Consider the following 16,670-nt stretch of genomic DNA (forward strand, 5'->3'; position numbering starts at 1 on the left):
TACAGCCTTAGGCAGGCATGAAAGCTGACGGGGTGACTTCAATCACCAGGTGGTGGTGAGTTCCCCTGTAAGGCTAGCCTGGCAGCCCACAAAGGAGGAATCGAGTCTCTGCATTATGTATATCCTTGGTATTCCCTTGGATTTTCAGGTCACGGACAACCCCGTGACTCATTCACGGTTTCCCCTCAGCTTTGCAAGCTTCACAGATGGGAAATATAGATTGAGCGCCATCCTCCACTGGCCAAAGAAACGCTTTTGGGGCGATGGGGACTGCAGCTGATTATGTATTCCTTCATCCCGTTTCTGCCCTGCCCTGCCCATCTTAGTCACTCTTCGTCTTTGTTCATTTAAGAAAAAGGCAGGGGGAAGAGGGATCTGCAGGACACACGCACACAAAAAAAGCTCTGAACGAATCTCCCGGTTTTGATTTTACACCAGAGTATGTCTGCTGCAGAGTTGAGTCAGCCCTGCAGAGAAGAAGGGGAGGGAAGGAGAAAGGGGAACAAAGCAGCAGCAAGGAATAAATCCTCATCCACGAGGCCACCCAATTTGCTTGGGAAGAACACTTAAAAGTCTTTTCTCCTGGATAGTTGTTGGTCTTTTTAACTCCCTGGTCTTTCAGGGAATTAAATCCCAGATCCACAATTCACAACATTTACCTATGCAGGGAAACAGGACATATTCTAACGCATTTCTTCCGCGTTCCCCACTGCCTGCAAAGTATTTTAGGCTAGGAAGGATGTGTCAAGCGATAAGTCAGCCTTGCTTTCATACAGCCTTCTGCTCCACTCCTCTGTCTCTTGACCTAGTTCCGTGTTGCGATGTGGCTTTTGCGGAAGTGGGGTGTGTTTTCCAACTTTCGCTCATTCTGGGATGCACATTCTTGGTCTGGGATGTGAGACAGCCCGCCCCCACCCCCAGGCCGGGGCAAAAAAAGACAAAAACGAATCAGCCTTATCAGTAGACAGACATCCAGAGCTGTTCCTTGTTGCTCAATGATTCACGTTGGGCCTCGTGACTTGGAGTCAGGCCAAAAGTCAGGCTTGCAGTGATCTCTTGATCTGCCTGTCCTAGCCGGAAGGAAGGGAAGGATGCATTTGCAAACACGCTGGATGGATTAGCGTAAAGCAAAGAGCAACCCTGCACTTTTTAACTTTGGGAAAATAAGAATCCTGAGGCAGAGAGATTTTATCCCCTTTCTGCTTTCCTTCCAGCGTCACTTGGCCCAAGTATGTTTTCTCTAAAGATGGCGAGTCTGAAGCAAAACAGTTAACGATAATTAATCTTAGCCAGCAGCAAACCGTCTGGGTCATTATCCCAACAACCTTTTCAAGCAAATCTGAGAAGGGTTCTGGGGATTTTCCTGTTTGCAAGAAACGGAGATGGGCTGGTATGGTTTCATTTCCCTCAAAGTGCTGGTTTGAAGCAAAAGGGGGGGGGGGGAAGGAAGGAAAATGTTGCCACGAGGCTCCAAACCCAATTAGCATGCTGCTTGGTTTTTGCAGCTTCTCCCTGAGTCAGTCGTGGCTCCTGTCCTTGCTGCCTTCGTCACAAGGATGTCAGAAGCTTTGATTAATATGCTGGTCTACGGTTGGGGAACCCTTTGAGGATGGAGACTGCGCTCTTCTTCGCAAGCAACCCAGAACGATTGATTTTGCTGGTCCTTTCAAGCTGCTGCAGTGGGGAACTCTGGCATGTATTATTATTCTGTTAGGTGCCCTTGATGCTTCCTGGTGGTTTTCTCATTCAACACCCCCCCCCTTGCAAAATCTGTCTTGGGCTGGAGCTGCCTGACATTAAAATGGACATATGGTCCTGGAAAATAAATTAAGGTGGTGTTAAACCCCCACACGGCTGCGTGTTCTCTCTCTCTCTTCCTTTCTCTCCCAAACGTAAGTCTAGTCTCATACCGCTAAATTGATTTATCCACGTTTCATGTTTTACTTCTGCATTATCTCTTCTACGTTTATCCACCACGGGGAGGGAAGAAGTGAAATGGATAGGTGTACTTCAAACAGGGTTTTTTGGGTTCTCCGGGCTGTGCAGGCACTTACTAGACTTAGTCACCATGAAACAACACAAAAGATAATTTCATGTAGTTAACATGCCACACGTGTACACCGAGTGTTATAAATGCCCACATTTAGATCCCGATATACTTGGACTGAATTCATCCTTCCTATTAAGAAATACTGCAGTCTCACTAATGTTGGGTTAGTATGATGTGTGAAGATTTAGTGTTCTCTGTGAATCAAGACATGATATATGATGTATAAAACAGCATCTCTTTGGAAAAAAACATTTTCAGTACCTATTCTGCACTGTAATTGCTAGGAATAGATTCTTAACAGACAGAAACATTCATCTTGCATATTAACGGCCTTCAAAAGAATGACAGTAAAAGCAGCGCAATCTATTTCTACACATGCACGTTGCATAATGTATTACACATTACAGGATTCCAAATTAAAAGAAGTTATACAGTTTAGAAGGAACTCAAAAAACAATTTATTTACCACTGCCGTTTTTGTACTTCATTACGATTTCAGCCACTGAGGATCCAATTGATTGCCAGGGGGTAGAAATGCAACCGATACCTTACATGCCTACGTAAAATGTTTTTATGGATTTTTAAATTACAGCTTAAAATCTAACCAATATTATTGGGAAGGAAATGGATGACGCATACATTGTCTAAGTAAGGATGTGAACAAATTGATAAGACCTGCGGACCGGAACAAGATGCAAAGATCATCAGAAGCATGTTGGCTTTTGACATTCATTGTCTTTGAACCAGTTCCTAATTGTTCTTCCACTTTTTCACCCATCTCAAGGATTGGACAGCACGAAGGCAGATGACCACAACCATAAGCACTTATGCCCATGGGCCCCGCTGAAAGCAAAAAAAACCCGAGCTTTTCTTATGAGTGTATTTTATTAAAACATAACCTGGCCCCCATCCAAAGCTGAACATCATCAGTAAAAAAGAACAAGCTATGTTAGCATCACATATTTAACCTGGTTCCTAGATTAACCCATAAACCTAGGACAGGGGTGTCCAACCTTGGCAACTTTTAAGACCTGTGGACTTCAACTCCCAGAATTCCCTGGTCAGCACAAAAATGCCCTGCTTGGGTGTCTGGAGATTTTCAAAAACAAAATCCCCCCCAAATGACGCAACACATCAAAAAGCGTAATGACAAAAAATGATGGGGAAGTATTTTTTTAAAAAAAACAGACCACAAAATAGCCTCTGTCCTAGGTTAATGGGAACCAGGTTAAATATGTGATGCGAACATAGCTTGTTCTCTTACTGATAATGATCAGCTTTGGATGGGGGCCAGGTTATAATCCCAAAAAACGATGGGAAAGCTTTGAATAAAAACAGAATGCAGGTAGTCCTCAACTTACGCCCATAATTGAGCTCAAAATTTCCCTGGCTAAGTGAGACAGCTGTTAAGTGAATTTTGCCTCATTTTACGACCTTTCTTGCCACAGTTGTTAAGTGAATCACTGCAGTTGTTAAGTTAGTAACACGGTTGTTAAATGAATCTGGCTTCCCCATTGACTTTGCTTGCCAGAAGGTCACAAAAGGGGATCGCATGACACCCCCCCCAGGACACTGCAAACGTCATAAGTATGAGTCAAGTTACTAGGGACCTGCTGAATGTAAATCAGATGATCGTGAGGATGCCGCAACAGCCATAAGTGTGAAAAACGGTCCTTAGTCCCTTTTTCCCCAGTGCCCTTGTAACTTTGAACAATCACTAAACGGGCGATTGTAAGTCGAGGACTACCTGTAACCCAAAAAACGTGAAACAGACACGCGCCAACACGCACATGCGCAAAATCATTGAAAACCCATTATAATCTCCTGAAGAGGTTCCCCTCGCAAGGCTACCGTGTTGCAGGCTCTACACCAGGGGTCTTCAAACTTGGCCCTTTTATGACTTGTGGACTTCAACTCCCAGAATTCCTCAGCCAGCTTTGCTGGCTGAGGAATTCTGGGAGTTGAAGTCCACAAGTCATAAAAGGGCCAAGTTTGAAGACCCCTGTTCTAATGGAAATGGGTAAGATAGCTATGACAAAGAATATTCTGTGAGGTCCTTGGTGCTCTCTGAGCTTGGTGGTTTTCTTGCAGATGTTTCATTATCTAACTAAGTAACCTCAGTGCTAAAATGGGCTTGTACATAAACAGAGAATAAAACCCATTCTAACACTGATGATGTTACCTAGTTTGGTAATGAAACGTCTACAAGAAAACCGAGCCTGGCTAAGGAATTCTGGGAGTTGAAGTCCACAAGTCATCAAAGGGCCAAGTTTGAAGACCCCCTGCTCTACACAGATCGATGCCGTCCCGGATGATGGGGCGTGTAGTCCACCGCCCGCGCCTGACGCCTCGCCGCCACCTCACCAAGATGGCGGCGGCGGCGGCCGGCGAAAGCCGCTCCTCTTCCCTTCCCATCATGGCGGCCCCTCGCCGCCGCTCACGTGATCCTCCCTCCTTTGCCCATCAGCTGGCGTGCCGCGCGCTCTGTCACGTGACCGGGACCGGGAATCTTGCGGGCAGCCCCGACCGAGCGAAGTTGGCACCGGGCGGGGTAAGCCCGGGGCGGCTTCTGGGCGGGCGGCTGCTCCTCGCTTCCCCGGAGAAGGCTTCCCAACCCCGGGGAAGCCTCCGCTGCCTCTCCGGCTGGCTTTGGGGCACCGGCGGGTGGGGCGGCGCGGTCTCCTCCCTCTGCAATGACGGACGGGCGGTTTCAGTGCCCCCCCCCTCCCCCGGACAGGATCCCAGATGGACCGTTGAGGTGTGTGTGTCTGTGTGTGTGTGCGTGTGGGTGGAGATGACTTTTTGCAAGATTTTGCCGTCCTAAAGTGCAGGGAAGATTGCCGCACTAAGTTTGCTGGAGAAGCCGGCGGGGGTGGGGTGGGGGTTAGGTTGCAGCAAGAACCAATCCTTCAATTTGGACCCCTCCGGTACGGGAATTAATGTGGTGGGTGGGGGGAGAAAGAGGCTGAGCACCAGCTTTGGGGGGTCTCTTTCATGAGCCACCAAGAGTGCTCGGAATTGTGCCTAGGAAAGGGGGACAGCTTCACGTGTCTTTTGCTCTTGAGGTGCGGATAACAATACTCTCTTTGGAACAGAGGGAACCCTAACACCGAAATCTGGTGTGTCTGTGTGTAGTATAATTAGTATATATATATATATATATATATATATATATATATATATATATATATATATATATATATATATATATATATATTATATATGGATGTTTGGTCATTCGGGTCATTTGGTCGAAGCTGAAGCCACCAGCCTGAGGATGACGGATGGGATTCCTTCGAAACGTTGCTCCTACACCTTCAACTCTACGCGGGGGAAAAACCCGAATGACCAAAGATCCACATACAAACACCCGCGAAAACCTCTATATATACACACATAATTAGTATATGTATAATTAGTGTGTGTGTGTGTATATATATATATATATATGTTTTTAATTTTAATTCCATTTATCTCTTGCCCTTCTCCGAAGACTCAGGGCGGCTTACAAGCTTAGCAGTAGCCTTCTTTGTATATGCCTGCTTATTAGGGCTTTCACACACACACCCCAAGCGGCATTATTACAAAGTCAGCTTATTGCCCCCAACAATCTGGGTCCTCATTTTACCTACCTCGGAAGGATGGAAGGCTGAGTCAACCTATATATATAATTAGTATGTAGGGATGCGCTGGCTCAGTGGGTTAGGACGCTGAGCTTGTCGATCAGAAGGTCGGCAGTTTGGCGGGTCGAATCCCGAGTGCCGCGTAACAGAGTGAGCGCCTGTTACTCATCCCAGCTTCTGCCAACCTAGCAGTTTGAAAGCATGTAAAAACGCAAGTAGAAAAATAGGGACCACTACAGTGAGAAGGTAACAGCGTTCCGTGCGCCTTTGGCGTCTAGTCATGCCGGCCACATAACCACGGAGACGTCCTCGGACAAGCGCTGGCTCTTCGGCTTTGAAACGGAGATGAGCACCGGCCCCTAGAGTCAGAAACGACTAGCACGCATGTGCGGGGGAACCTTTACCTTTACCTTTATATATATTTATATATATAGAGAGAGAGATTTGTCCCGTGTTTGGGGCCTAGCAAGGTATTCTAAAATACTTAACAAACACTTAACATATATATAATTAGTTTTTATATATACATATGATTAGGTTTTTTATATATGATAAGTTTTTATAGGATTAGGAGTAAGGTGGGGTTGGGATTAGGGTTAAACGTTAAACGTTCAAATCTGTTTCTGCCTTCCAAGTTCTTGCTGCAACCTGTAAGAAAGCTATCAACTCATTATGTTTCAAGGTACAGTTCGCTGCCTTGAGTTACATAAAGTAATAAAAGCAGGATAAAAAAATTGAATAATTAAATAAAATAAGATGCAAAGGGGCTTCAATAGATCATGTTCCCATATTGCTTTTAACCCGTTCAACAGTTTTGTTTTCTGATTCAGTAAATCATGACTAAAGAAATCAAGGCTTGCATAATAGATGAAGAAATATGGCTTAAATATGGCTTCCTTCATGTTCTCTCCGTGCTGTTTCTGATAGTTGCCTCACACGTGTGCCTGAAGGATGCCCTGCCATAAATCCACTGTGGATGCACCAATCCTCCAATTTACCAACTGCCGGATTTTAAAGGATCACGTCCTACAAAGGTGAGGACTTTATTTTAGTCTTCCATCTTGTTCTAATGGTTTAGATCTGAGCATGGAATGTTACACTTCTAATGCAGGGGTCTTCAAACTTAGCCCTTTTATGACTTGTGGACTTCAACTCCCAGAATTCCTCAGCCAGGCCCGCTGGCTGAGGAATTCTGGAAGTCCACAAGTCATAAAAGGGCCAAGTTTGAAGACCCCTGTTCTAATGGAAATGGGTAAGATAGCTATGACAAAGAATATTCTGTGAGGTCCTTGGTGCTCTCTGAGCTTGGTGGTTTTCTTGCAGATGTTTCATTATCTAACTAAGTAACATCAGTGCTAAAATGGGCTTGTATATAAACAGAGAATAAAACCCATTCCCCTGTAACACTGATGATGTTACCTAGTTTGGTAATGAAACGTCTACAAGAAAACAACCAAGCTCAGAGAGCACCAAGGACTCCACAGTCCTCGTCCTCCTCCACTCCACAAACCCCACTCCCTTCCAGCACTGATGATGTTACTTAATTTGGCAATTAAAATGTCTGCAAAAAAAAACAACCCTCAGAGAACACCAGGAACTCCCCATTTCAACCCTGAGCTACAAGTATTCTCTTTCAAAGAACGTTCTGCTAAGGTTAATGTCCTCCTCGTAGAAAGGAACTGATAATACGTATTGCTCCATTTGTTTACATATTATATCTTTCTGTCAGGCCCTCAAAGCCAGACAGATAAGTGGTGTATCTTCCAAGCAGGATTCTTTATTGTTCCCACTCCTATAGACAAAATATTGTCAAACTGAAGCAGACTACTACCTGCGTGAAGCATATATTCTGGGAACTATTAGGCAGAGACTGTTTTTACCCTCTTTCTCTCACACAAACTATCTGAACTCAGTTGCCTCCTCCTACTCTGAAACACAGCCCCTCCACATCCAGTCCACTGCATTCCATAACACTTTTTTACCATTTTGGTGGTAATCATTGAGTTTTGGTCACCTCACAACAATCATCTCCAACCATCTTCTCCAGAATTTTCCCCAAAGGGGAAAAAAGAGCCTTGGTGGAGCAGTGGGCTAATGCCTCCTTAAGTAACACCAGCTGCCTGCAATTAGTGCAGATTCGCGTCCCACCAGGCTCAAGGTTGACTCAGCCTTCCATCCTTCCGAGGTAGGTAAAATGAGGACCCAGATTGTTGGGGGCAATAAGCTGACTTTGAAATAATGCCGCTTGTGTGTGTGTGTGTGAAAGCCCTAATAAGCAGGCATATACATAGAATGAAGGCTACTGCTAAGCTTGTAAGCCGCCCTGAGTCTTCGGAGAAGGGCGGGATATAAATGGAATTAAAATAAAAATAAAAAAAATAAAAACAAAGGGAAAACCTGGGGATCAGACAACTTCATAAGTCAAGAGAAGGCTCCCTTAAAAGCCAGTGCCCACTAGCCCTCTCTTCCATCACCTGCTTACTCTCAGTAAAAATTGACAGAACCAAACCCTTGTTTAGCCGACTCCCTGGATGGTGAATAAAAGTCTCTTCACTGCAGAATAAATTATAGGTAGGATTCCAGCAGAGGACTGCTTTTGGTTGATTGGCCAAAGGGGAGATCAAGTGGAACTCTTATCTAAGAATTGGATGGCTAGCTCATTCTGTTTTCAGAGAGGATCTATGGGTAAGAGCCGGGAAGATCTTAAACCCAGAGAAGGTGTTCTTTGATGAGAAAAAGTCTGCAGATATCCAGCTGGACTGCAAAGGCAACATCCTGGCACCGGGCTTCATTGATGTACAAATCAACGGTAAGAGATTTCAACTACTTCTGTAAACCAAGTGCCACAATCCAAGTGATGCAGAAATTGTCAAGCGCAGGAAATCAGGAAATCCAGGCAGTTCAAATAAATATATAGGTTTATCGTACGCTAAAGCTCTCTACAAGAATCTGAACTACTAACAGTCAAAGCTAATTGGTGGTAAATATGAGTCAACAGAATTTGAGGTGGGCTGGACTTAGATGATAGATAGATAGATAGATAGATAGATAGATAGATAGATAGATAGATAGATAGAGATAGATAGATAGATAGATAGATAGATAGATAGATAGATAGATAGATAAGGTAAAGGTTCCCCCGCACATGCGTGCTAGTCGTTTCCAACTCTAGGGGCCGGTACTCATCTCCGTTTCAAAGCCGAAGAGCCAGCGCTTGTCCGAGGATGTCTCCATGGTCATGTGGCCGGCATGACTAGACGCCAAAGGCGCACGGAGCGCTGTTACCTTCTCACTGCAGTGGTCCCTGTTTTTCTACTTGCATTTTTTATGTGCTTTCGAACTGCTAGGTTGGCAGAAGCTGGGACGAGTAACAGGCGCTCACTCTGGTACGCAGCACTCAGGATTCGACCCGCCAAACTGCCGACCTTCTGATCGACAAGCTCAGCGTCCTAACCCACTGAGCCACCACGTCCCAGATAGATAGATAGATATAGCTAGATAATCAAGTATTGGAAATCAGGAGTCCAGGAAGTTCAAATAAATATATAGGTTTATTGCAATCTTAAGCTCTACAAGAATCTGAACTACTAACAGTCAAAGCAAATTGGAGGTAAATAAGAGTAAACATAATTCAAGGTGGGCCAGATTTAAATCTCTTGTGAGCACAAAGGGACTCCAGACTAATGATGCATTTGACCCCTCCCTCGGGCTCAGCCTGGTCATCCTTTACAGAAATATCTGCTTACATATTTAATTTGCTTGGACCATGTTGGAATCTGAGTCTTCATGGCCTTGCTGTAAAATCGGATCACAAAGAAAGACAGTGAGAGGTATTTGTTAAATGTATTTGCCACTCATCTCAGTACAAAGGGACATCTCCCTGGGAGATGTTTACGATCGATAACTAGCCAACTTGGCTAATGGAAGTTCAACCTACTTGCGAGGAAGCAATCTGAGGATTATGCAGTAACCAGCCTCAAACAGAATGGATAGGGAAAGGACAATTCCATTTCCAAAGATATTTGCAGAGCATATTATCCAGGTGTATAAACATGACTTGCACAGAGGCAAGTCACTGGATAACCTAAATAGCAAGAATGGGCGTCTCCTTCTGTCTTCTCAGGAGGTTTCGGAGTAGATTTTTCCCTGGCTACAGATGATGTGCAAGCAGGAATTTCACTGGTTGGCCAGAAGATACTGTCCAGCGGAGTGACTTCATTTTGCCCAACCATGGTGACCTCACCATCCTCGGTCTATCACAAGGTGAGGAGATCCAAAGCTGTAACATGGATTGTTTTGATTTGAGGGATAGTGTAAACCTGGCCTCTCTATTATAGTTGGTCAACCAAGGTGGATGGTTTAGGTCAGGGGTAGGCAACCTTGGCTCTTTTTATGACTCGTGGACTTCAACTCCCAGAATTCCTGAGCCAGCATGATTGAGCGCCTGGAGAAAACACGAAATCTAACTCTGTCTGGTAAAGAATTAATTTTAGATTAGCCAGGAAATCCAGATCAAGCAATGGCTTTATGTGATGTAAGTCCAATCACTAAATCAGATCATTATTCTGCATTTTTTGCATATGAACAATCTTTCAGAACCTGTTGTGTTTCTGTTTCCTGTGGTCTGTTTGGGGTTTTAGAAATGAACCTCTATGGGCCAACTAGAATAGAAATAATTACAGAAATAATCAGAGATCTGGTAATAGGCTGAATATGGACTTGATTCATACAACGCCCACCACCACAATAGAGCTTGTTTCCCTCCCCCCCCAAAGTTATGTACACTCCTGATTAATCCTGGTTAACTCTGGCTTAGTTTTCCTCACTTTTCTTTCATCCTGACCCCTTCCTTTTGTTGGTGGGTCAAGAGGGACCTTCTCCATCTCCCCTACCGGTTCTTTTCGATCTGGTTTTATAAAACGGTGTTGCTGAAAAAGTGAATTCAGCAAAGAAAGAAGACTACATGTAGTCCTTGACTCATGACCACGGCTGAGCCCAAAATTTCTGTTGCAAAGTGAGACATTGGTTAAGTGAGTTTTGCCCCATTTTGTGACCAGTTGTTACGTGAATGACTGCAGTTGTTAAATGAGTAACACGGTTGTGAAGTGAATCTGGCCTCCCCATTGACTTTGCTTGGCAGAAGGTCGCAAAAGGGGATCACACGGCCCAGGGTCTCTGCAACTGTCAGAAATATGAATCAGTTGCCTAGCGACTGAATATTGATCACATGACCATGGGGATGCGGCAGTGGTCGTAAGTGTGAAAAGGTTCATAAGTTCACTTTTTCCAGTGCCGTCGTAACTTCAAACAGCCACTAATCAAATGGTTGTAAGTCAAGGACTACCTCTACATTTTATCGCCAAACACCCACACATGTATGTCATTCAGTAACAGTGGTCTCAATGTCTCCTCTCCTAATAGGTGCTGCCTCAGATCCGTGTACAAAATGGAGGACCTCATGGAGCTGGTGTCCTAGGTGAATAAGAGTCATTCATCTTTAATAGTTGTATCTTTTGATGAGGTAAGAAAGATAAAAGATCCTTTGCACCTTTCTCTAATCTGGTGCCTTTCTGGAGGGCGGGGGGTGTCAGCACCTTCAAGAACTCTAGGCCAGGGGTAGACAACCTTGGCTCTTTTATGAGTCGTGGACTTCAACTCCCAGAATTCCTGAGCCAGCATGGATCAGCTTGGAAACCTCTCCCTTTCCCTTCAGCATGGCTGGCTCAGGAATTCTGGGAGTTGAAGTCCACGAGTCATAAAAGAGCCAAGGTTGCCTACCTTTGCTCTAGACCATCACAGCTAACGGCCTGGAATTTGGAAAATTTGCTACAGATCTTCACTTCAGTTGAAGTTTGTCGTAGGTCTCCTGCCCCCATATTATACCCTTCAGTGGTCCGGCTGTCCACACAAGCTTGCCTCATCTTGTTCCAGAGCTTTGGATGTCTTTCTCCTTTGGCAGGGATTCATCTGGAGGGTCCCTTCATCAGCAAAGAGAAGAAGGGGGCTCACCCGGAAAATTACCTCCGTACTTTTGAGTCGGGAGCCTTTCAGGATTTGCTCGCCATGTATGGGAGCCTGGACTGTGTCCGGATTATCACCTTGGCACCTGAGATGAAACGTAGCAGTGAAGTGATCCGGGAGTTGACCAAGAGAGGCATCTGCGTATCGTTGGGTAAACTTTGTCCCTGGGAACCGATAGCCAAATCTGGTCCTAGGTTCTGCCTCGGTTTTACCTTCCCAATAAGCAACCGAGTTGGAAGATCATTTAAAAGCCGTTTATTAGGGCACCCTGAAAGAAATTGGGATCTCTGTATGAAAAAGGAGAGAGAGAATCTTGAGCCCCAGGGTTCATTCCTTTTTATAGTTCACACAAAACAAAGAAAACTTCCAAGAGGGACGTTGATTGGACAGGATAAAAGTGATCTCCCTTTTGCATAGGAAATCAGTCGCATGTAGTCGGACGTGTTACGTATTTGCATCCCTTAATATCACGCATGTTCATTAAAAGGAGGTGGATGTCAAAAAGGGGCGTGAGTTGTAAGGAAAAAGGTTGCTTGGAGTTCACAAGAGAAACCGAACTCCTGATTTGTACTAACAGATTTTTTCTTATCTGGAGCCTGTTTTTATCAGTTTGGGAACAGTTAAAAGCTAGCAAACCTGAACGTCACTTTAAAAGAGAGAAAATAAATTAAAACAGAAAGTAATGATGTTAGCTAGCAATTTACGAAATCCATGTCATGTGCCCCTCAGTACTGAAGGATTGAGAAGTTCAGTCGGGGCGCTATGCTGTGGGAGGCATAGGTGCATTCCCAGCAAATCACCAAGGTCACCAAGGTGATCATCCTGTTTCGTTATCACAGTTGTCAATGCTGCAAACATTGACATGTTTTTGCACTGACAATATAAGAGGCAGCCTGTTATTTTAATTGCTTCATTTGGGAGGGAGGAAATCACCGGGAAGTTGTGATAAGATTGCAAAAAGCCGCTCACGTACAGAATGGGAAGTGAAACCTCATATGTAAAACTAATTGGATAATATGATTTATGACATGTAGATAAGGGCAGGGATTGTGTGTGTATTATGATGGGTTTGTGGGGGAGGAGATTTCAGATTCTGGCATCCCTCCATGAGTGCCGTTGTTTCGGTTCATTACTAAGACTTTTTAGATAAATAATATGCCTGCAATTTGTTTGATTTGTCTCATTCATCGGAACCATGACAACAGGACTATAGTGTGCACTTCCATACTTGCCTCAGGATAGAAGCTATGGCGTTTTCATAGTGACGTCATCATGCACGTGTCATTTCTGACCTCCCTAAAGACAGCAGCCGCAATGGGAATGCTAACAATATCCCCTGCGTGGCTAGAAGGAATATTTTGTTTGAAAGGAGTAATCCCGAAAGTGGATCTGTTTTATTCACTCCCATCAAATGTCGGGTCAAGATAGGTCCTGCTAGTCATAGCGGGTCAACCAATTGGGCAAAACTAGCAAATGTTTTTGCACTTCCTTTCTCATTCCCTAGCCAGCATGCTTTGAAAGTTTGAAAAACTCTTCTAAGTGATTCAATACACCAGGAAAAGGCCCCAAAGGAACATAATGTAGAGTTCTCTCCATTTCTTTCTAGGTCACTCTGTGGCTAATCTATCTCAGGCTGAGGAGGCTGTTTGCCATGGAGCTACCTTCATTACTCACCTCTTCAATGCCATGTTACCTGTGAGTAGTACCTAGGCAAGTTTCCATTTCCAGCATCCTAACCGAGTGGTTGTCAAGTTACTTGTTTCAATGCTGTTGTAACTTCAGTCGGTTGCTAAACAAATGATTTGTAAATTGAGGACTGTCGGTATTCGAATCCACTCCTGGGGCTTGGAAAACCCACCGTTCCAGAGAATTCTGGATTGTGATTTCTCCTCTGAGGAGACTGCCCAGATTGTATGGTCTAGACGCAGGGCTAGGCAACCTTGGCTCTTTTATGACTCGTGGACTTCAACTCCCAGAATTCCTGAGCCAGCCACGCTGAGGGGAAAGGGAGAGGTTTCCAAGCTGAGCCATGCTGGCTCAGGAATTCTGGGAGTTGAAGTCCACGAGTCATAAAAGAGCCAAGGTTGCCTACCCCTGGTCTAGTCAAGAAATGGAACAGTAGGTTTTGTAGTCCTTCTTCGTAATCCATGGACTCACTGCCTTGTGTCCTAACTTTCCTTGTGCAGTTCCACCATCGGGACCCTGGGATCGTGGGGCTTCTCACAAGTGACAAGATTCCTCCCAATCAGCAAGTGTTTTATGGCATGATCTCAGATGGGATCCACACGAATCCTGCCGCTCTGCGAATCGCACACCGGGCTCACCCTCAAGGTCTGTCTCCACAAGGAAGACCCTTCCCCTGATATGAGAAGGGGCATCTTTTTAGTTACTTTGGTCCACTGTTGTCTGTGTATATTGGGATGGTTTTTGGTATAAAGATGGGGGACACCAAAGAGAGAGTACAGTTCAGTTCACTCAAAGTAAGCCATGGTTTGTTTTAACATTGGTTTGAAGACACTTTAATGCGATCGCGTTTACATATTTTACATAAGCAGGAAACGATTGGGTCCATTCACTGGGGTGCCTGAAAACCAGGTTAACCATATGTTGGCAACACTGAAGTGATTTTTCAGGTGGAATTAAGAGGTGCAAATTATCCCTCCTTAGGTCTGGTCCTGGTGACAGATGCCATCCCAGCGATGGGACTCCCCCCTGGCAGACACACTCTGGGCCAGCTGGTGGTAGAGGTAGAAGGTGCAAAAACCTACATTGCAGGTAAGGGCACTCCTAGGCTGAAATCTCAGTTGGCCACTCAAATAGGTGGGCTGATTTTTCCCTAAGCTCTATCCCCAAGACCCAGAAAGGTCTTGTGAGAACCTGTGAGTTGCACTATAGTTCCCATAATCCCCTATCCAACTGTCTTTGCATGTAAAGCTGATCATCTTCCTCCTCCTCCTCGTCCTCTTCCTCCTCCTCTCTTTCCAGGTACCAAAACACTGAGTGGAAGCATCTCCACCATGGACACCTGTGTCCGACATTTCAGGGATGCCACTGGTAAGGAGAGTCTGGCCTACTAGGACAGAGAGTTGCCATCTCCTGGGGAGCCAGATCTGCTGAGGATTTATTTGTAAACCTACCCCCTCCCCGCCCCAAAAAAATAGGTGGCCCTTGTAACAACCCAGTGTCAGGTACGAAAGATCAGGTCCACAAGTGAAGGTTCAATTCCCACACAGGAATTCCCTGGTTGGGGAATTTTAAGATTGAAGTCCACACATCTCCAAATCCCCAGCGTTGAGAAACACTGGCCTAGACAGACTGTCAATCATAGAGTCTCCTGCCCGTTCAGAAGTGCTGTAGAATGGACAAGGGTTGCACCGTCCAAGCGAAGAGCTCTTTGCCATTGTTGCTGTGAACTAAGCAACAACTCCCATTTCTGTTTTGCAGCTTGTTCATTAGAAACAGCCCTGGAGGCTGCCTCTCTCCACCCTGCTCAGCTCTTAAATATCGAGGACCGAAAAGGAACCTTGAATTATGATACCGACGCAGGTATTTTTGCTCTTATAAGGATTGAATTTGGATCACACTCTTTCCAGTTCAACATGGAATCCGTTGGTAATCCTGTCAGATAGGCTGAGCTGAAAACAAAGGGCTGGGCTAAAGTCACCCAGAGATCTTCTGGGGCTGGCTGAAGGGTGATTGGAACTCGTTCTCCCTGGTTCTGATCCAGCAGTACCTTCATCACTGTTTCAGAGGTTGGGAATCCAAACCACAAATCTCTTGTCCTCTTCTCCTACCTTACATCCTTTAGATCCGTGGTGGCGAACCTATGGCACGCGTGCCACAGGTGGCACACAGAGCCCTCTCTGTGGCTGTCGCCCCAGTCCAAGGCCTTCACCTGGGTTTTATAAAACCTTTTCGCTTTAGGCCTTCGCCGCCGTGTGAAAAAAAAATTAAAAAATCAATCAATTTCAACTTCTCGCGGGGAAAAAAAAGATCTCGCAAAGTTGGAATTGATCGATTGAACTTTTTAGTCCCAGTTTGCCGTTACCACTGCAGCCACGCCCACCCAACGGGCCACGCCCACCCGGCACCTGATGATACATAAGTGGGTTTTGGGTTGCAGTTTGGGCACTCGGTCTCTAAAAGGTTCGCCATCACTGCTTTAGATGTTGGGTGTATTGCAAGGATTGCAACCTCCCTGCTTGTGGCATTCATGGAATTCTCTCCCTGGAGAAGCCCGTCTGCCTCATCCTTCTCTGCCGAATGAAGAATTATGGGAGGCGTAGTTGGACCGATTGGGCCAGTTTCAGTTGGGGTTGGCTGAAACAGCTATGTCCATCGGTCTGTGGAGATTCTCAGTCATCCGGCTCATAGTTATCCCAAAGGTGCTTTTTTCACGAGGCGACTGGGCTTTTGTGTTTTTCTTTGAAGACGTTTTCGCTTCTCCTCCAAGAAGCTTCTCCGGCTCTGACTTCCCCACCATCCCGTCTGAGCTGTGGAAGCTTCTTGGAGGAGAAGCAAAAGGTCTTCAAAGAAAAACAAGAAAGTCCAGTCGCCTCGTGACACCCATCTCTCCTATATCGTAGCGCCTAAAATTCCTACCGGCAGTGAGCAAGCTTGGGGTGAGAGGCATCATTTTCTTTCTTTTTTTTTCCTTACAGATTTTGTGCTGCTGGATGAAAGTCTTCATGTACGGGCCACTTATATTGATGGCGAAGAGGTCTGGAGACAAGGCAACTTCACCCTCTGAAACTGCATTGCTGGACGGGCAGCGCTTCAGACTGAAGGCAGAGGAGGACCTGGAGTGACCCGTAGCTCCATTTTCCCCTAAAGCCTTCTGGTTTGCCTCATTTTTCTCCATAGATTCTCTTCAAAAAGTCCTGCTTCAACTGTAGCATTGGCTGCCCTCCTTCCTGTGGAGGGTGATAGAACTTTTCTCCTCGACTTGATCCAGGTAGCTGTCCCACAGACACAAG

At 45.3% G+C, this 16,670-nt stretch overlaps 1 protein-coding gene across 3 annotated transcripts; it reads left to right on the forward strand.

Annotated features, from left to right (window-relative positions):
* Positions 1-4,553: 4,553 nt before the first annotated feature.
* AMDHD2 (amidohydrolase domain containing 2) lies at positions 4,554-16,557 on the forward strand. 3 transcript variants are annotated; one of them, XM_083372826.1, is made up of 12 exons: positions 4,554-4,601; positions 6,601-6,707; positions 8,346-8,482; positions 9,797-9,936; positions 11,095-11,149; positions 11,633-11,845; positions 13,301-13,389; positions 13,881-14,025; positions 14,362-14,469; positions 14,680-14,748; positions 15,139-15,240; positions 16,356-16,557. In XM_083372826.1, exons 2-12 carry the CDS (start codon positions 6,625-6,627, stop codon positions 16,442-16,444), a joined length of 1,230 nt encoding a protein of 409 aa, XP_083228952.1. In that variant the 5' UTR covers positions 4,554-4,601; positions 6,601-6,624; the 3' UTR covers positions 16,445-16,557. The 3 variants fall into 3 exon arrangements, with proteins under 3 accessions (XP_083228952.1, XP_083228953.1, XP_083228954.1); XM_083372827.1 differs by lacking the exon at positions 4,554-4,601 and adding an exon at positions 4,651-4,808; XM_083372828.1 differs by lacking the exon at positions 4,554-4,601 and adding an exon at positions 6,338-6,355.
* Positions 16,558-16,670: the final 113 nt, after the last annotated feature.

The sequence above is a fragment of the Vipera ursinii genome (genome assembly GCF_947247035.1).
Source record: "Vipera ursinii genome assembly, chromosome: 13".
Classification (NCBI taxonomy): domain Eukaryota; kingdom Metazoa; phylum Chordata; class Lepidosauria; order Squamata; family Viperidae; genus Vipera; species Vipera ursinii.

Bases quoted from the DNA above. Each gene is read 5' to 3' on its own strand.
- AMDHD2 (XM_083372826.1), top strand. From the start codon at position 6,625: ATGCCCTGCCATAAATCCACTGTGGATGCACCAATCCTCCAATTTACC. The intron at 14,026-14,361 runs GTCTGTCTCCAC...ATCCCTCCTTAG, and splicing joins ACACCGGGCTCACCCTCAAG to GTCTGGTCCTGGTGACAGAT. The intron at 14,749-15,138 runs GTAAGGAGAGTC...TCTGTTTTGCAG, and splicing joins ACATTTCAGGGATGCCACTG to CTTGTTCATTAGAAACAGCC.